General features: G+C 50.8%; 1 protein-coding gene across 1 annotated transcript in view; it reads right to left on the reverse strand.

Annotated features, from left to right (window-relative positions):
- Positions 1-2,756: 2,756 nt before the first annotated feature.
- The window catches only part of TCERG1 (transcription elongation regulator 1), an 800,085-nt gene continuing 781,736 nt past the window's right edge, over positions 2,757-21,105 (reverse strand). Inside the window, exon 21 of the mRNA XM_078653039.1 lies at positions 2,757-3,984. Coding sequence (XP_078509165.1) covers positions 3,783-3,984 — 202 coding nt within the window. The 3' untranslated portion in view covers positions 2,757-3,782. The remainder of the gene's footprint in view (positions 3,985-21,105) is intronic.

Below are 21,105 nucleotides of genomic sequence, written 5' to 3' on the forward strand. Positions count from 1 at the left end.
ACTGTTAAGTAAACACGAACACACAGAAGTGAAACAAAATTCAACAATGAATTAAACAATTTATTCGGTTTAAATTTGCAGTCTTTTTTTTTTTTTAACTGTTGCAGCCATAAACGAGGTCCGCACCTCCAACTTCCAGGCCCCCAAAAACCAAAGTCTGTCTATAGGGCTTATTTATTTATTTATTTATTTTAACGGTTGCAGCCATAAACCAGGTCCGCAACTCCAACCTCCAGGCCTCCAAAAACCAAAGTCTGTCTACAGGGAATAGTAACACCATAGTGGTATAAGTCTTACTTCTTTAATGTCTGAATATGGCAATTAAAAGCTGAAATTTAACCAGATAACGTTTGAGAAGAGCCATGCACTGTCCTGTACTAAATGCAGACTTTAGGGGCATATTTTCATTCATCTTTGATAAAAAAAAACATTTTTTGGACACCTACGAGCTAGAAGATGGTAGATTATGGTGCAAGTGTTACACACTCAGAAATAGATACGAAACACAGTTGCATCACAATTTCAGAAGCCCTACCTATAACTCATAGTATTCCCCCACTCATTCTATTGTAACTAAATCTTATTAAATCTGGCAAAATAATTTAAAGCAGTGGTAAGCTGTTGTGAAAGTTTGGGTGCTAATAAATCAAAGTGGGTTGCAACCATAACTACTGGTGCGGTCACACTATAAACACAAAGATGCACATTTATTTAAAGCCTGACTTGGCGGCCCTATAATTAAGATTTACAAAAATGAACGTTATAGGGAGGAAGGTGCTTGACGACTTAAGTACATTGTGATGAACATAAACCACTCTTTTCATTCAAACATTTGAAAATAAATTTAGCAGTTTAATAGACTTCAAATGTACAATCGTTAAAAAGCGAACTAGTACATATTTCAAGAGATGCAAGTGTCGTTCATACAAACTGTTCAATTGCCAAGGAGGCAAAGATTAAAGTATAGAAATTAAGCAATCATATAATTCTTGCAATGTCTGCCACAAAACCACATTTCATGAGGTAACCAATCGGTGAAGCACACTTTGTACATTCTCAAACTCCACACGCACTGGCAAAACCATTGAACATCTAGAGGTGCTGACGACATTTACAATAACTAAAAGATGCTGCAAATAATGTTAGGCTGGTCCGGCAGGCAAACCGAGTATTACCATGTTCTTCTACAAAAGAATTTGGACTACTTATTGATGTGAAGTATCCATACCAGCAACATCTCGATCAATAATACATGTCTACAATCCCCAAAGTAATTGGGTTAACATGCTTTATAGAGGAAGCCTTGCCTGGTGCCTGTCACAAGTAATGCTAAATGTGTGAACTTGTATTGAGTTGAAGGATACCAAAAGGCATTTCAGAGAGCTCTGATCTATAGGACGTGCAGACGGAATATGTTAATCCAAGAACCAAGTATGCATAGCAGGAAATGCAGGACAAGTCCTAAGTGCCAGGATTCTTCCTTCAGAACTGGCTAGGCCACCTTTGGTGTTTGTCAAATCTAATTTTTGAGATCTACAATCTGTGGATGATAGCTATTTAAAATCCATATCCAATATTAATATGGCTAAACCAAACTATCTAAAAGGCTATGTTGTGGTTAAGAAGAATCCATCAAAATATTTTGGTCAAGACATACGAGAGTAGAGGTTTAGCACCAAAAGTTGGCTTAATAATCCTGGACTAACTGACTACTTCACAACTTTTAGGGAGAAGCCTGTATCAATAGCACAATAGTAAGTAAATCTATTTATGCATTTAATTAGAGCAAACCAAGGTCTTAATGAACCTGGTCATGGCATAGCGTTTTTTCCTTATGCACCTACATGTCATTGGGGCACTTTTGTCTTTACTTTCACACCTGAAGACAAAACGATTACTTTAAATCAAAATAAATACTCAAGCGCCCAACTAATTTTACTTGCGCTTAAGCTGTGCCCATTAATGAGGAAAGGAAAACCGAAGTTCACTATCGACTACCATCTGTTGAAAATAATTGTAGTTTTATTTATTGCTCTTTACAGACTCTAGCTTAGCTTGAGTTGCGAATTTACGTGGATGGTACAAGAAGTTGAAGTTGTTGGGACCTTGCTGCAGCGCAAACCATCCTAATTTCACCCCAATCATTACCAAGTCAGTGAATGACAAAAAGGGATAATTCTGAACATAGAGATGTGCCAACAATGACAGGAAATTTCTGTTCCTGCCCTCATTACAATACGGAAATTCAGAATGAAACGTGTATGGGCAAAGTGACCTTTCTTAAGGATTTTTTTTTAAGACTGCAGCAATTTGCGGTGTCAAAAGCATAGAGGAGGGACTTAAGAGTTATCTACTAAAACCCCAGCCTAAGGATGACCCAACCATCAATCGGATTTAACAAAATAAAAGATAAGTTAATTAGGAAAGCTGTAAAAGCTTCTATTCTGTCAAGAAAATGAAAGAAATGTGGATACCAAATCTGACCACTATATTCAAAGCCAAATCCACTGGATTAACATAGAAGATGTAGGCATATCAACCATAAAACTAACTGTTCCCTGAATGTCATGGCAATAGAAGCACATTAACTACCATATTTAAAAGCAAAATTCCTCCTCTCCTGTTAAACAAAACGGTCCCATATTTGAGAGCTACACAGGAAACAGACTACTGAAACAACGACGTTTCTTCATCAGGTGTTACTGCAAGTCAGATTCAAGTGTGCATGAAGAACACTGGTATAAAATTTTCCAAGCTGTGTATAAAAAAATGTTGGTTTATTGTTGTTCAAATACAGAAACTGAACAATTCCAACGTTTCAAGATTAAACTCTAGAAACACAAGTTCAACATTCAAACAGGAGTATACAGTTGACAAGATTTAGCCTGTGTATTCTAGAAATGGATGAAGACGTCTTCATTGAAAATAAAAATATATTTTTACAGTCGTCCTGGGCCTATTCATCATTGGGTAATCTTCACAGCACATAGCTGAGCAAGAGCATTGCAGACAAACCTTCTTAAGAACAAAGCAACCAACTTTATCGACACGGCGGAGAGGACATTAAAAGCAGACTTGGGTACCAACTGAAAATGGCACTGAAAGAAAATCATCTTTGACTGTTTTGAAAATTAAAACAGGCACTATTAATTTTACTGTTTCCAATAGTACAGGGTTAACACAGGTGCGTAAACATCACGGTATTGCGGCATCTTTCAGAGAACATCAGGCAGACCAGCTGTGAAATATTTTCATTCAAACAGAAGGGGAAAAATGACCCTTTGCAGGAATTTCATGGTCTACCATTTGAAAACGTAGCTCAAATAAAATATCATTGTTTACCACTTCCTTCAGTTGAAACTGGTTGAGCTTTTTTTCAGATTGTTCAACCGCAAAGAAAAATTCCACAACCGTTTGCTGACTCACCAGTATCATTAATGTTCAGGGTCATTATGGCCGTTTCTTCCATAAAAATTAAAAAAGGGAGAAAAATTCAAACAAATACTACAGGTTATTTCTTTTAAAGGTCACAAGTCAGAATAGAATTAAAGATTCCATGTTTGTGACAATCCATGCTACACAAAGAAAGCATAAATATTGTATGAGTTCATTTTTTTGTACAAAGGCCATTCTCTCTTCAGAAATGCTGCTTTTTCCTCTGCTCCTCCGATCAAGGGGGTTTTCATTGACCGTACGTTTGTTATAATGCACATGTAAAAAAAAACTGACAGGTGGCTCATGCAAGCATTTTTCCACATTTCCATCCACAGCGTCTTTCAGGATTATTTTGTCGACCGCCTGGTGGGTTCAGATGCTGTGGGAGGCGGCGGTGGCCCCCGGCGATCTAGATCGTCCACGTATGACACAATTAGTTTGCGCCTTTCCTCAGGCACACAGTCGAGCACCAAATAGCGCTTGTCGTTCTGTAAAACTTTCTCAATGTCTTTTAGATGCTGGTCCGATTCTTGGACTAATTTTTTGGATCTAAATGGGAAAAAGGTAAACAGTTTTATAGCAAATCCACTTTTAATTTCTGTAATGCAATCTGTGCTGGATCGTCCTTCATTAAACTGGTTCAAATAATTAACAGTTTCTTAAAATACATGCTTCAAGGAAACTGGCAAGTGTTGTAAATGTTTCACACTGGGAACTTACATGACGTATCGCATAAGTCAATCAATGATTCATCCTTTTTATTAAAATGAAATCAACTGATCCATACACACTGCATTATGTACAATGTTTAGAGATGGGGGAACTGCACACATTGCCGCCCATCTCAATAACTATCATTTTATTGAATGTGGAATGGTAAGATATCACTGCCAGCATTCAACACGAGCTCTCACAGATAACCAATTCTCAACCACATACACTCATGCCAAGCTCACATCTGGTGTTAAATGTTTAACTGTAGAGCAACTGGCCACACCTAAGCCAAGTCAACCAAGGTAATATTTTCCAGGCTAAATGTTCATATAATACACAATACTCTCACATGCTTCGTAAACTGCTCCCAAGACCATCACCCAAAGTTTATTCTTCATGTCATGCCCCAGAAAATCTGCAGTATTTCAAATGTTTCTTTATATCAAATAAAAAACAACATGCATGAAGAAAATTGTATGCATCAAAGATGCCAATTAAAATATGCCAGTATTTAATACCTTGTTGACTATTACTGGAATTATTTGTGTTTTTGTAATAATCTTTATTACATACATTTTCCTCATGAAGTCATCTCTTGCATCTCCATTATACCGTTGCCCCATTGTTGCTTGTAACTTTAGTGTGCCCACTCCTTCTAATGTTTCAACATCAAATAGAATATACACTATCAAATAGAATATTGTCTATTTGGCTTCCTTTCTTTATACATACATGCATGCCAGACACCTTACACATTTTGATCACACTTGTGCCTCCTTATAAATGTTTGACAGACACTAAAATATGGAATCCATAGGCACTCAGACCGACGTACACGCTTGAACCACATGACTGATACAAACGCCCAAAGTCACTCTATGCAAACACTCCGTGTAAGACACAACCCGTCCAAAGCAGTAAAAACACACTCATGATCCCATTTTCAGACTGTACACACTCTTCAAAGACATGCTCCTGACACAAACATTGAGAACACATACTCCTGATTCAATATACACTGTAACCGATACAGCTAATACACCTACTCCATGCGATACATACTTCTAAATACATGTACACAACATCATGATACACACCTGGCAAATACACCGATAACACTCCTGACTCTTCATGTGCTTGAAAGACGCTCTTCCCACACAGACCTTACAAAACCCATTCAAGACTTGCAATCATGACTCCACTTGCAATACACAGATGCATTCTTAATGCCTTACACATATTTGAAAACACACCAGTCTCCATTTTTGTTAATATAAACGTTTGCAAAGATTATGCATGTATATGTAAAGCATTTTATTTAATAACAGGAGTTATACTGTTCAAGAACTTATGAACACTTAAAAAAACTTTTAAAAATGCAATAGTTTTCTTTATTCTGGTCTTTTGTGGTAGTGTGTCTGAACAGTAATGCTGATCAGAGGGTAGTGCTAAGCATTTACTGCACACACAAAGACAGTAAGTGAGAGACATTCAAAGAAATCAAACAAACTTATTTTTTTTAAAACACAGATTTGTATATAAATTTAGATACCAAGATCATCGGAATTGGGTAAGTACTTTGAGATATTCATTTTTACAGGTTTCAAAAGGTCACCCAGTGCAATTTCTGGAGCGGTAATGCTATCCTATGCGGGTAAAACATACTGTATTTGGGCACTTATCAGAGACTTACAGGGCCCTTCTCCTTCACTCAAGGAGAGTATGGGGCAATGTCCAAGGCCACACCAGCAGGTCACTTCGGGCGGCACTGAGGCACCCGGGTGCAGAGGTGTGTTTCAGCGTTGGGTGTCCTGTTCACTTCAATGGGGAATGATCTGGTTGTAAAGAGGCAGCAAGCTCGGACTGGGAGGCCAGTCTGGGCGAACCCACAGGGGGCTCAGTCCTTCAGATGCTTGGGCATGAGGGTACCTCTTTGGTCCACTTCTCGGGCTGGGGGCTCTGGTGCAGTGGTGCTGTTAGGTGTTAAGTTCTTCCTGCCAGAGGCACTTGCGGTTGAGAGGGCCTGCACACAGAGGCTGCAGACGGCAACTGGGAGTCCAGTCTGGGCAAACCCAAGTGTGGGCTCAGCCTTTGAGGGTCTCAGGACCCCGTTGGAACCATCACCTTCCTCAGACTCTGGCAGTGGGGTGTGGGTGCAGAGGGACTTTGAGGTGTCGGTAGGCAGTGGTCAGAGGCTCACTCTGTCTTGGTTTTGGAGAAAAGGGGCAACAGGACAGCTAGGCCACCCTCAATGTGGGTCTCACTGTCCCTGTAGTCCCTCAACATACAAGTCGATCTTCTTTTGTGTTGGTGTCCAGGCTGGACACAAAAAGTCTTGGTTGCAGCAAGGGGTCTGGTACCCCAGGTATTGGTACTTTGCGGCTCCAGTCGGGCTTGGCATCCCCACACTTAAGAAGGTCGGGTGCAGCAGGCAGGCTGGCAGGGTTGGGCCAAGTCAGTTGTTGCCCCTCAGGTCAGCAATCTTTTTATTCCACTCCTTTGTGTCCGTCAAATCTGAGGTCCGGGCATCAGGGGTGCCATCTAAATACTGTATTTAGGGGTGTTACAGGGAGTGTCAGGTAGTAGCCAATGGGCTACCCACCTTTAGGTTGACTACACCCTCTATATGACCACTTCCTGTGGGAAGTGGGAATAACCCTAACCCAAAAGACCTAATTCCACCAAAATCCAAAATCGTCCCTTAGAGTGGCACAAGATATGTTGCAGCACTTAGGGACTCTGTGTAGCACCTATTTCCTAGGTACCAGGGATACCACTTACTAGGGTCTAACAGAGGTGCTAAAGGCCTGTTAACTGCGGATCAATTGACCAGTTACCCTGTTTTGGGTAAATAAAACTGGCACTGGGGACCTGGTTAGCAGGAACCCAGTGCACTCCAGTCAAAGTTTCATCAAATACAAGGCAACAAGTGTGGGGTTGGTGTGGATACATGCACTCTCATGGGATGCTTAAGAAAAGCAGGGTTCACGTTTTTTTCAATTATGTCAACAGTAAGAAAACAAACATGCATGCAATATTATAGGAAAGGCCCTAGACTCAAACTGATAGTGCATGGTAAAGCAATTTAAAGGGCAAATCTATATGAAGCTGTAAACGCACAGACAGCAGATCAAAGGAAAACGGTTTTGAAAGAAGAACATTTTAATGTTATAAAAAGAACATGTTGGGAGAAGTGGGAAAATGAATGTACGCTCATGGAGTGCTATTAGAATTTTTTAAATTTTTTTTTTATGTTCAATGGCAGAAGTTGCTCACCATGTCAGCTAGTAAAATATTCCCAATAAGGATTTGACCTAAACATGAGTCAGAGGAAAACTTGAGGGTTGTCAACAGACAATAAGGCTGAAATAGTTTATAGATTTAAATAAGGCCATGCTCATAAAATGTTAGAAGTTCCATACATAGCAGCTTGAAAAAGATGCATTTTTCGATCGGTAAGTGGAGTGCAGTAAGGGAAGGGGAAATATGGGCTTGTGCCTCTTAAATGACTTGGTGCCTTGTCGGGAGTTTCGATTTGGGTACTGCGAGTTGGTAGATCTAGCCTTTTGTAACAACTTTGGAATTAATAAACTCCAACAGGGAAGGGAGCGGAACTTCTGGAAGACTGGTTCCTGGATAGTACGAATGCTAGACTGCTTACCACCGAAGGGGTGGCACTTGTAGGTTACAATGTACTTACAGGTTAGTCAGGGAAGAATTGTATTGAACTGCTTCCCTGACTTAGCTAACCTATGTGGCAACGATTCGTGGTTCCTTTAGCTTCCTGTTTCGTTTGCTCACAAATTCAGTGTTACACACCTTAGCTGTTTTGTTCTCTCACTTCCCTTATCCCCTTTGTGTTTGCCTTGTACCGTGACCAGCAAAGAGACCACCTGCTGTTCAATGTCTCAGATTCCCCAGTATTCCTGGGAGCATTGCTGGTATCCAGGTCGATAAGTGCTCTCATGACCGTTACTCCTGCTGAGGATTCAGGTACGCTTCCTGCATACTGGGCAGGATAATCCGTTACAAGTGAGTGTTCATGTTATTCAGCTTTACTTAACCATTTTTCCCAGTACTCTAGTGCACTCCTCTGCACCTTACAGATAAGTGTTGTTCCACATACCCCAGAACTTCAATCCGAGTTTTGCCATCTCTAAATGGCCACAGCAAGCGCTCCGGTGTTCTGTCATCTCGCCATTTTACCCTTCCTTTTCCTGTGAGGTGTTTGGCTATCCAAACTCCCCCTGAGAGAGTTTTGGGAGTGCCTGAACTCTCAGTATATGAGAGAGAGAGGGAGGAGAGAGAGAGCGCGAGAGAGATTTTTAACTTAAGCTTCAGGGATGCGGAAAACAGACAGATGTGGAATTTCAGGTACAAAGACTGGACAATAACATCTATCTTTGGAGGCCTGATACTTAGTGTCCAGTCACAGATTGCTGGCTCATCAAAATGATTCATTCAAGTCTCCTGAGCCTGCTGGGAAAGCTGTGGGTTAGATGGGCAGGCCTGTACTTGGTGGAGGTGCCATTGCAAGCATCAAGGTACAAATTCTACATAACAGTGGCCAATGCCACAATGGGGGAACGGCTCTTTTACTCTACAGCACAAGTTACTACTTGTGCGACGATATATCTGTAAGAGACATTAGTTAGTGATAGATTCCTTACATTAGAATATCCCCAGGTGTCAGACTGGATCCAGAAAGTTTTGCTTAGCAGTACCCCTGCGCGTCAGTAGGTGGCGTCCTGCGGCTCCGCGTCAGTCACTGGCGTCGTAAGTGCCAAGATGACGTCAAGGAGACTACTTAGGCGTCACCTATGCGCGCGGACGTACGTCAGTTCTGTACACGACTTTACGCGCCGGGAACGCAGAGCCATGCAAGATACTGACCATTGGTGCATAAGACTAGGGGCCTAATAGGGGGTGACCTTAACCCTAGTAATCAGTTCGCAGAATGGGGAGGATAGGCGGGCGGTAAGGAATCTATCACTACCTAATGTCTCTTACAGATATATCATTACACAAGTAGTAACTTGTGAATCTGAAAGAGACAAGTTAGTGATTGATTCCTTACCTTAGAATAGATACCCCAGAAATACCAACTCCGGTGGTGGGTTGCGAATAAGATTACACCAGGAAGTCACGGAGAACAGAACGGCCAAAGAAGCCGTCTCTCAGGACTTGATTGTCAATGCAGTAATGTTTTGTAAACGTGTGCAGCGAGGCCCAAGAAGCTGCCTGACAAATGTCCTGCAAGGAAACGCCACGTTCCAAGGCAGTAGTGACTGCAGTTGCCCTGATCGAATGGGCAAGCAGCCCCACAGGAGGCTCCTTCTTAGCCAAGGAGTAACATGCTTTGATGCACAGAACGACCCACCGGGAGATGGCCCGCTTGTGCACAGCCGACCTTTTTTAGCGCCCACGTAGCCAACGAAGAGCTGATCATCCACTCTGAACTGTTGTGTACGCTGCAGATAGAATGCGAGCACACGTTTTGGGTCCAGACGATGGAGCGGCTCCTCCTCCCTGGAAGGATGTGGAGGTAGAAAGAAAGTGGGCAAAGAGATGGTCTGCCCGATTTGGAAAGGCGTGACAACCTTTGGCAAGAAAGAATAATAACCCTTGATAGTGCCCAGAGCAGAGCCCTGCTGGGCCAGACAGGAGAAACGAAAGAAAGAGGGGCAGAAAGGGGATCCACAGCCTTTGCTGTGCACCATGCCACAAATTTGTTCCATCGGCAGGTGTATACTGTTTTAGTGGAGGGATGCCTGGCTGACAGAATGACATTACAGAGCTCGGGAGGAAGGTTGAAAGCCATCAACTGTCGCAGCGCAATCTCCACGCATGGAGGTGGAGGCTGGACAGGTTCGAGTGGAGGACCGTCCCCTGCTGCTGAGACAGAAGATCCTCCCGAAGAGGCAGAAGGATTGGGGGAATCCATGCTCATACTGAGTAGCTTGGGATACCATACTCTTCGAGCCCAGTCCAGAGCCACCAGAATGACTTGGGCCTGGTCATGCCTGATCTTCTTCAGGACTCTGGGCAGAAGTGGTATAGGTGGAAAGGCGTACCACAGACCGCAGCTCCACTCGTGACGAAAAGTGTCTCCGAGCTAGCGCCGCCTTGGGAATTCCAACGCGCGGAACTGATGACATTGCGCGTTCTCTTTGGTGGTGAACAGAACTAACCAAGGCTCTCCCCACTGCAGAAAGAGACCTTGCGCCACGTCAGAGTTCAGAGGCCATTGGTGATCCATCAAGCACCGGCAGCTGAGTTCGTCCGCCCTGGCGTTCGGAGAACCTGCCAGGTGTTGAACCACCAAGGTAATGCCTTGATGTTCCAGCCATGTCCAGAGGCGCAGAGCCTCTTGACAGAGGGTCCAGGACCCCAACCCGCCCTGTTTGTTGCAATACCACATGGCGGTGGTGGTGTCCGTGAACACCTGCACTACACTTCCCCGGACAGAGGAAAAGAATGCCTTCAGTGCAAGATGGATCGCCCGCAGCTCCAAAAGGTTGATATGGAGCCGGACCTCCGCCGAAGACCTTCCCCTACCTCGTCGAGGTAGGGAAAGACTGATACCACGGACCTGCGCAGATGAGCCACAACCACTGACATCACCTTCGTGAACACCGGAGGGGCACTGGTAAGGCCAAAAGGGAGCATGGCAAACTGAAAATGCTCCCGGCCTACCGTGACCACAGGTAGCTCCGGTGGGTCGGCAGGACGGGGATGTGAAAATAAGCATCCTGCAAGTCCAACACCACCATCCAGTCTTCAGGGTCGATAGCAGTCAGGACCTGAGCCAGAGTTAGCATCTTGAACTTCTCCTTCCGGAGAAAGCGACTGACGACCCGGAGGTCCAAGATGGGGCGCAGGCCCCCCTTGTCCTTCTTGGGGACCAGAAAGTAGTTGAAATAACAACTACTCCCTACTTCTAGCCCGGGAAAGCACTCGATGGCCCCCTTGGCCAGAAGGGCCGTGACTTCCTGTTGGAGCAGAACAAAAATTAACCCCCGACATGCAGTGGCACCGAGGTGGCATGGCTGGAGGGGAGGACTGAAAGGGAAGGGAGTAACCTTGGCAGATTAACCTCAGCGCCCACTTGTCGATGTAATTTCTCTCCAGTGGGGGAGGTGGTGGCGAATCCTGCCACCCACAGGCGACGGGTGCTCCCTGAAGTTCAGATTAGGAAGGTTTGGAGGTGGAAGCAGCCAGGTGGACAGACCCGCACGCTGGTTCCCCGTCCCGCCCCTGCGGAAACCGTGATCACGGCCGCGCTGAGGCTGGTTCAGTACAGGCTTGGTGGATGAGCGTGCCTGGGTGCCTCTACCTTGGCCACGAAAGGAACGAAAACCAGGAGCGGCCAGGTTCTTAGTCGAAAGACCTAAGGACTTGGCCGTAGCCCGCGAGTCCTTAAAGCCTCCAGGGCACCGTCAGCCTTGTCGCCAAACAGGCGGGTGCCATTAAAAGGTATGTCCATGAGTGAGCTCTGGACATCGGGTGATAACCCAGTCGAACGCAACCAGGCGTGGCGCCGCAACAACACATTCGTAGAAACCGTCCTGCCCAATTAGTCAGCGGTGTCCAACTCACTCCGAATGGCGAACTTAGCCGCATCCTTACCCTCAGCAATCGCCTGAGAAAGGATATCCTGCACCTCCTCAGGACACTGAGGCAACACCTGAGCAATGGCATCCCACACAGTGTGGGAGTAGCGGCCCAACAAGCAGGCGGTGTTCACCGACAGCAGCCTCAAGCTGGCCGAAGAGAACAACCGCTTCCCAAACTGGTCCAGTCTTTTAGAGTCCTTATCCAGCAGGGCCGTGGGAAAGGCACTCTGAGACGCCGAGGCCTGAATGACCAGGCTCTTAGGCGTAGGGTGAGTGATCAAGATGGCGGGGTCACCGGGCGCCGGTTGGTGGCACCTGGCAAAGTTTTTATCCACCGGGGCCCCAGTGGCTGGCCTCGACCAAGTGCCCAAGAGGACCTCTGTAAGGGCGTCATTGAAGGGAAGCAACGGCTCCGAAGTAGACACCATCTGGAGCACCTCAGTGATAAGGTTGGTCTTGAGGGCCACTGTGGGGAGGTCAAGGTTGAGGGCCTCAGCAGCCCAACGGAGTACCATTGTGTAAGAGGCACCTTCTTCCATCGTAGCTGGGGGAAGAGCCGAACCCCAGATCAGAGGAGACATCGAGGTTGCACGCATCCTCCAAGTCGTCCACTCAATCTTGCTCGGAGTCACATTGCTGGGCTAGAGGGTCCTCTGACCCTTCCCAGTCTTTATCCACCACCGGCGTAGAGAGGGGGCCGGTCGCGGGAGCAGAGCCGGAGCAGGGACGAACGGCACAGGGACGTCGGAGAGCGAACACGATTCTTCGACTTCTTTTTATGGAGTCGCTTACCGGAATTCGAAGGCAAAGACTTGGAGCCCGAGAAGCAACGGTTCCGGTCCCGGGAACGGCCCCTAGACCTTGAGCGGCAGCGTGATGAATGCTGGACCTCCAGCAATTTCCTACGCCGCTCCCGCAAGGCCTTGGGGGCCATGGCTCGACAGTCCCGAGATTCGTGGTCGTTCTCCAGGCAGTGGAGGCAAACATCGTGGGGGTCCACCAACAACATATTACGGCGACAGGCCCCACAAGACTTAAAGCCAGGCATCCGGCAAAATCGCAGTCAAAAAGTGACTATGGTACGTGCTCAATCCAGATCTGAGCTTACTGGCGCAGTAAAAGAAAGAACTGACGTCAGCGAGCATGGGTGGTGCCTAAGTACTCTCTGTGACGTCATCTCGGTGCTTACGATGCCAGTGACGGACGAGGAGCCGCAGGACGCCACCTACTGACGCGCAGAGGTACTGCTAAGCAAAACTTTCAGGATCCAGTATGACGCCTGGGGATATTCTAAGGTAAGGAATCTATCACTAAGGTGTATCTTTCAGATCCATACCGCGGGACGCCACCTGTACTGGGAACACATGAACTCTGTCCTTCACCAACAGGACATCAGCAGCAATACCTGAACCTTATTCCTAAATATTGGACATTTGGACATAATTGAGAATACTTTTTAAGAAGCACAAGTTACTACTTGTGTAACGATATATCTGTAAGAGACATTAGTTAGTGATAGATTCCTTACCTTAGAATATCCCCAGGCGTCCGACTGGATCCGGAAAATTTTGCGTAGCAATACCCCTGCGCGCCGGCAGGCGTCGTCCGCGTCCGTAGCGCCGGAATGACGTTGTCGGAGTACTTAGACGCCGCCCATGCGCGCTGACGTCAGTTCTGATACACAGCTTTTCCGCGCCAGATACGCAGAGCCATGATAGAACCAACACTGGTGCCATGAAACTAGGGCCCTAAAAGGGGATGACCTTAACCCTAGATATCGGTTCGCAGAACGGGGAGGATGGGTGGGTAAGGAATCTATCACTAACTAATGTCTCTTACAGACATATCGTTACACAAGTAGTAACTTGTGCATCTGAAAGAGACACGTAAGTGACAGATTCCTTACCTTAGAATAGATACCCCAGCAACACCAACCCCGGTGGTGGGTCTGCGAACCAATAATCACACCAGAAAGCCCTGGAGGACGGAACGGCCAAAGAAGCCATCCCTCCGGACTTGGCTGTCGAGGCAATAGTGTCTCGCAAACGTGTGCAGCGAGGCCCACGTAGCTGCCTGGCAAATGTCCTGCAAGGGCACTCCCCGGCCCAGGGCAGTGGTAGTCGCCGTGGCCTTAAGAAGGCGGAAAGGGCAGAAAGGTACGTCTTGATAGTGCCCAGAGCAGAGCCCTGCTGGGCAAGAGAAAGAAGGAAGAGGAGAACCTCAGAAAGGGGTGCAGAGAGTGGATCCACAGCCTTTGCTGTGCACCATGCCACAAATCTGTTCCACCTGCAGGCGTATACCGACTTTGTGGAGGGACGCCTGGATGCCAGAATTACCTTCCAGACTTCAGGAGGCAAGTCAAATGGCCTCAACTGCCGCCGCTCAATCTCCAAGCTTGTAGGTGGAGACTGGACAGGTTCGGGTGGAGGACCGTCCCCTGTTGCTGCCCCAGAAGGACCTCCTGAAGAGGCAGACGAATCGGGGGATCGACTGACATGCTGAGTAGCTCGGGATACCAGTATCTTCGTGCCCAGTCTGGAGCTACAAGGATAACCTGGGCCCGGTCGCGCCTGATCTTCTTAAGCACTCTGGGCAGAAGTGGTATAGGCGGAAAGGAGTACAATAGACCGCAACTCCACTCGCGACGAAAAGCGTCTCCGAGCGAGTGCCGCCTTGGAAATTCCAAGTCGCAGAACTGATGACATTGCGCGTTCTCTTCTGTGGTGAATAGATCTAACCAAGGCTCTCCCCACTAATGAAAGAGACCTTGTGCCACGTCAGAGTTCAGACGCCATTCGTGATCCATCATGCACCGACGGCTGAGTTCGTCCGCCCTGGTATTCAGAGAACCTGCCAGGTGTTGAACCACCAGGGTCACGCCCTGATGTTCCAGCCACTGCCAGAGGCGCAGAGCCTCCTGGCATAGGGTCCACGACCCCACCCCGCCCCGTTTGTTGCAGTACCACATGGCGGTGGTGTTGTCCGTGAACACCTGCACTATACTCCCCCGGACAGAGGGGAGTAATGCCTTCAGGGCTAGTCGGATCGCCCGCAGCTCCAAAAGGTTGATATGGAGTTTGGGACTCTGCCGGAGACCAGAGGCCTCTGATCTCCGCCTCTCCCATGTGGCCTCCCCAGCCCTGGAGGGGCGCGTCCGTCACAACCACGTGCTCCGGGTGGGGTAGGGAGAGGGATCTGCCACTGACCCAATCGCGGTCCGTGAGCCACCACTGCAACTGTCTTGCAGTGCCCTCCGAGATCAAGACATGATTGGACAAGTTGCCCTGATGCTGGGCCCACTGAAACTTCAGGTCCCACTGCAGAGCCCGCATCCGCCACCGGGCGTGATGCGCCAGAAGGATGCAGGAGGCCATCAGCCCCATCAGCCCCAGAAGCCGCAGCGTCAACCTGACCGAGACTCGGGATAAAGGCTGAAATATCGGAATCAGAGCCTGAATATCCCGAACCCGCTGTTCGGGAGGATAAACTCGAAACTGTGCCGAGTCTAGAACCGCTCCGATGAAGAGGAGCTTCTGAGAGGGACACAGGTGCGACTTCGGCATGTTGATGGAGAACCCCAGCAAGTGCAGGTGGTCAGCCGTAGTCTGGAGGTGGCCGACGACTGTCTGGGGCGAGCCCGCCTTCAACAACCAGTCGTCGAGGTAGGGGAAGACTGACACCCCTAACCTGCGCAGATGAGCTGCGACCACCGCCATCACTTTCGTGAACACCCGTGGGGCGCTGGTAAGGCCGAAGGGGAGCACGGTAAACTGAAAGTGCTCGTGGCCTACCGTGAACCGCAGGTAACGCCGGTGGGCCGGCAGGGCGGGATGTGAAAATAAGCGTCATGCAAGTCCAACGCTACCATCCAGTCTCCAGGGTAGCTAAGACCTGAGCCAAAGTCAGCATCTTGAACTTCTCCTTCCGGAGGAAGCCGTTGACGTTCCGGAGGTCCAAGATAGGGCGTAGGCCCCCTTTGCCCTTCTTGGGTACCAGAAAGTAGTGGGAGTAACAACCACACCCTACTTCTGGCCCAGGAACGCGCTCGATGGCCCCCTTGGCCAAGAGGGCCGTGACTTCCTCTTGCAGAAGTTGCAAGTGATCCCCCGACACGCGGTGGAATGGCTGGAGGGGTAGCCTCGAAGGGGAAGGGGTAGCCTCGAAGGGGAAGGAGTAGCCCCTCCGGACGATTTGCAGCTCCCACCTGCCCGATAAGACAGTGCGCCAGTGGAAGAGGTGATGGCGAACCCTGCCTCCCACTGGCGTCACATGGGTCTGAAAACACGGACTAGGAAGGTTTTGAGGCAGATGCTGCAGGGGGAGGTGTGGACTGGCCTCGCTGTTGTCCCCGACCGCCACCACGGCGGTTTCCACGGCCGCCACCGCACTGTTGAACATTCTGCAGTGTGTGGCTGGCAGCACGTGTGGGGGCGCCCCTTTCGTGGCCACGAAAGCAGCGAAAGGCACCCGATTGCTGGTGTGTGGCCGAGAGGCCCAAGGACTTGGCCGTAGCCCTGGAGTCCTTAAAACGCTCAAGCGCATGGTCTGCCTTGTCGCCAAAGAGGCGACGACCATCGAACGGCATGTCCAGAAGGGTGGCCTGGACATCGGCCGAGAAGTTGGTGGACCTCAACCTGGCATGGCGTCGAACCGCCACCATCGTTGCCATAGCTCTGCCCAGTGAGTCCGTGATGTCCAGCCCACACCGGATGGAATATCGTGCTGCATCTCGGCCCTCCACAAGGGCTTGGGCGAGTTTAGCCCGGACCTCCTCGGGACATTGTGGCAGCACGTCGGCGACCGTGTTCCACAGGGTGTGGGTGTAGCGGCCCAAGAGGCATGCGGTATTGACAGACCGCAGTCCCAAACTCAGGGAGGAGAACACCTTCCTGAACTGTTCATACCTCTTGGATTCCCGATCGGGCGGAGCCGTCGGGAATGCGGTCTGGGAAGTGGAGGCCTGGATGACCAGGCTCTCGGGGGTGGGATGGGTGGACAAAAAGCAAGGGTCGCCCGGGGCCGGGCGGTAGCGTCTGGCCACGTTCCTATCCACAGGCGGACCTGTGGCGGGTTTGGACCAAGTGCCCACAAGAACGTCACACAAGGCCTCATTAAACGGCAGTAGAGGCTCAGTGGAGCTTGCCTGCTGTTTAAGGACCTCAGTGAGGAGGTTAGTCCTCACGGCCGCGACGGGGAGCTCAAGGTTCAAGGCCTTGGCCGCCCTCGTCAACACTACACTGTAAGCAGCCCCCTCCTCCGTAGCCACGGTGGGAGGGGAGACAAATCCAGTGTCTGGCGAAGTGTCAATTCCACTGGCCTCCCCAATCTCATATGTCCAGTCCTGTTGAGACTGGCACTCCTGTGCCAGAGGGTCCACAGACCCCTCCCAATTACCTTCGTCACTCATCTCCTGCAGAGCAGAGTCAACAGATGGGAATAGGAAATAGAAATCTACAAAGGCCGTCGGAAGCGGAGCCCAGCGGCGCCGCTCCGGCGCCAGATCCGGACCGAAGGGAGGATTGGGGGCGGCGTCCGTAGTGGGCACCGGGGGTGACACCCGCAGGGCCGGCGCCGGTGAGGTCGTGAGGTCGACCGGCGACGACCCGGATCCGGAAGCGGATCCAGTGAGAGCCTGCGGCGCCGGGACCGAAGTCGGCGGGGCCTGAAGCACCCGACGGCGTCGGAGCCGAAGCACCCGACCCGCTAGGCCCTCCAGCCGGGGCCGTTGGGCCTGGAGGCGCCACGGGACCCGGCGGAGAAGGGAGGGATCTCATGGCCATGAGGTACCGCTCAATCTCCTCCGGCATCGCGCCATGCCCAGGGACCTGAAGGTGTGGGGCAGGCGGCGATGCCTGCGACTCCGTCGGATCCGCGTGGGTGGTGTCACCCGAACCCCCGGCCGCATCGTGCGAGCGTCGGGGTGGGTCGGAGGAACAATGACGTCTCTCCGACCTCTCATGCCTCTTACCTGAGGACTTGGATCCTGACGACCGATGTCCACTCCCGGAGCTGCAAGGACTCCGACCCCGCGACCGGTCCCTCGACCTCCTGTGGGACCGGGACCTGGAGCGGCGCGGGGCCGACTGCCGAAGCTCGCGTTGCTTGCGGGACCGCTCCTGCCTAGCTTTGGACGTCAGGGCCCGGCAGTCGGAGCAGGTGCGGTCGTCGTGGTCGAAGCCTAAACACTTGAGGCACCGGCGATGGGGGTCGGTCGCAGTTGGAGCAGGGCTTAAACCCGGGCATCCCTACCGGCACCGTCTGAGTCAAAGACTCGAGTAGAGAAAACATCAAAAGATCAAAAAAGTTTAGTCAAAAAATGACTAGGGGGTAGAGCTTCTCCGGATCTGCGCTAGCTGGCGCGGAAAAAAGAACTGACGTCCGCGCGCATGGGCGGCGTCTAAGTACTCCGACGACGTCATTCCGGCGCTAACGATGCCGACGACGGACGCGGAGCCACCTGGCGTGATGCACCAGCAGGATGCAAGAAGCCATCAGCCCCAGGAGTCGCAGCGTCAACCTGACCGAGACTCAGGATAAAGGCTGAAAGACCGGAATTAGAGCCTGAATATCCCGAACCCGCTGCTCTGGAGGATAAACCCGAAACTGCACCAAGTCCAGAACCATTCCAATGAAGAGGAGCTTCTGAGAGGGGCACAGGTGTGACTTCGCCAGATAAGCTGCGACCACCGCCATCATTTTCGTGAACACCCGAGGGGCACTGGTGAGGCTGAAGGGGAGCACGGTAAACTGAAAGTACTCGTGGCCTACCGTGAACCGCAGGTAACGCCGGCGGTATGGGGATGTGGAAATATGAGTCCTGCAAGTCCAACGCTACCATCCAGTCTCCAGGGTCTAGAGCAGCCAGGACCTGAGCTAAAGTCAGCATCTTGAACTTCCCCTTCCGGAGGAAGCCGTTGACGCTCCGGAGGTCCAAGTTAGGGTGTAGGCCTCCTTTGCCCAGCTTGGGTACCAGAAAGTAGTGCGAGTAGGAACCACGTCCTACTTCTGCACGTCCTACTTCTGGCCCAGGAATGCGCTCAACAGGGGCCATAGCTTCCTCCTGCAGAAGTTGCAAGTGATCCCCCAACATGCGTTGGTACTGCATTGGCATTGCTGGAGGGAGTAGCCCCTTCGTACGATTTGCAGCACCCACCTGTCCGAAGTGATGGTACGTCAGTGGAGGAGGTGATGGCGGACCCTGCCCCCTACTGGCGTCGAGTGGGCCTGAAAGCTTGGATTAGGAAGGCTTTGAGGCAGATGCTGCAGGAGTTGATGTGGACTTACCTTGCTGGTGTCCCCCTGCACCGCCACGGTGGTTACCACGTCCGCGACGAGGTTGGTTCTGCAGCCTGTGGCTGGACGAACATGCGGGGGGTCCCTTCCTTGGCCACGGAAGGGGCAAAACGCAGAAGTCTGCTGGCGCTGGCCCGACAGGCCCAAGGACTTGGCAGTAGCCCTGGAGTCCTTGAAACGCTCAAGCGCACTGTCTGCTTTGCCGCCAAAGTGGCAACGGCCATCGAAGGGCATTTCCATGAGCATGGACTGGACATCCCCCCCAAAAAATGGCAGACTTCAGCCAGGCGTGGCGACGGCTCGCCACCGTCGTGTAAATCGCTCTGCCCAGCGAGTCCGTGATATCAAGTCCACATCTGATGGAATAACGTGCTGCATCCCGTCCCTCAGCAAGTGCTTGGGCGAGCCGTGCCTGAGCCTCCTCCGGACACTGGGGCAGCACGTCCGCAACCGTGTCCCACAAAGAGTGGGTATAACGGCCCAAAAGGTACGCGGTGTTGATTTACCGCAACCCTAAACTCAATGAGGAGAACAGTTTCTTTCCGAACTGATCAAACCTTTTGGATTCCCGATCTGGAGGAGCAGTCTGGAACGCGGTCTGGGATGTAGAGGCCTGGATCACCAGGCTCCCAGGGGTGGGGTGAATGGACAGAAAGCAGGGGTCGCCCGGAGCCGGGTGGTGGCGTCTAGCCACGTTCCGATCCACACGGGGCACTGTGGAGGGCTTGGACCAAGTGCCCATCAGAACGTCCGTGAGGGCTTCATTAAACGGAGCAGAGGCTCCAAAGAGCTTACTGGCGGCTGAAGCACCTTGGTGAGGAGATTAGTCTCCACAGCCGCAGCAGGGAGCTCAAGAGCCAAGGCCTTGGCTGCCCTGCGCAACACCACACCATAAGTAGCACCCTCCTCCGTAGCCACGGAGGGAGGAGAGATGAATCCAGTGTCAGGAGAGGTATCCAGACCACTGGCCTCCCCCAGCTCATCTGCCCAGTCTAGACTTAACTGGCACTGTTGTGCCAGAGGGTCTTCAGACCCCTCCAAGTCCTCCCCTTCATCCGGGTCCTGATAAACAGGCAAAAATGACGGAGCCGGGTCATAAGTGAGGGGGTCACCAACCTGCGTCGAGCGGCGCCGTTCCAACGCCGGACCAGGACTAAAACCGGGGGCGGTGGCGTCCTAAGGCGGCGCCGGGAGTGACACCAATGAGGTCGGCGCCAGCGGAGGAGTCATAAGGTCGACCGGCGTCGGCCGGGATCCAGGCCTGGATCCCCCGGGACCCTGCGGTGTCGGAACCGAAGCTGCCAGCCCTCTAGGGTCCAAAGTCAGGTCTGCGGGGCCCGAAGGCGCGCAGGCCGGCCTCAACGGAGGGAAGTGAGTCCTCATGGCCACGAGGTAGTCTCGTATCTCCTCCGGCGTCACATGCAGTCCAGGGGGCATGGAGGGTATGGGACCGGAAGCGACGCCCGGCTCCAGTGGAGCAGCGCGGGTAGTGTCTCCCGAACAATCAGCCACGTCGCGCGACCGGCGAGGGTAGTCAGAAGAGCGATGTCGCCTCTTCGACATCTTCTTGCTTGACTTATTGGAGGACTTCGAGCCCGATGATTGGTGATGGCTCGACGAGCGTCGATGGCTGCGGCTCCACGACAGGTCCCTCGACCGGGACCATCTGCCGGATCTCGAGGAGCTTGCTGGACCGCTCCCACCTAGCCCTCGAGGTCAAGGCCCGGCAGTCGGGCATGACTTGTCGTCGTGGTCTGCCCCGAGGCAGTAGAGACACCGGTGGTGGGGGTCGGTCACCGACATCAGGCGGCGAACGGCTTAAACCCAGGCATCCCTACCGGCACCAGGAGTCGATATCGACTCGCAAAGAATAGCCAAAATAGGCCAAAAAGTTAGTCAAAAAGTGACTGGGTAGGTACTAGCTTTTCCCGGATCTGCGCTTGCTGGCGCGGAAAAAAGAAGAGAACCGACGTCCGCGCGCGAGGGAGGCGTCTAAGTACTCCGACGACGTCATTCCGGCGATCACTACGCCGACGACGGACGCGGG

This window comes from Lissotriton helveticus, chromosome 7, assembly GCF_964261635.1.
Source record: "Lissotriton helveticus chromosome 7, aLisHel1.1, whole genome shotgun sequence".
Classification (NCBI taxonomy): domain Eukaryota; kingdom Metazoa; phylum Chordata; class Amphibia; order Caudata; family Salamandridae; genus Lissotriton; species Lissotriton helveticus.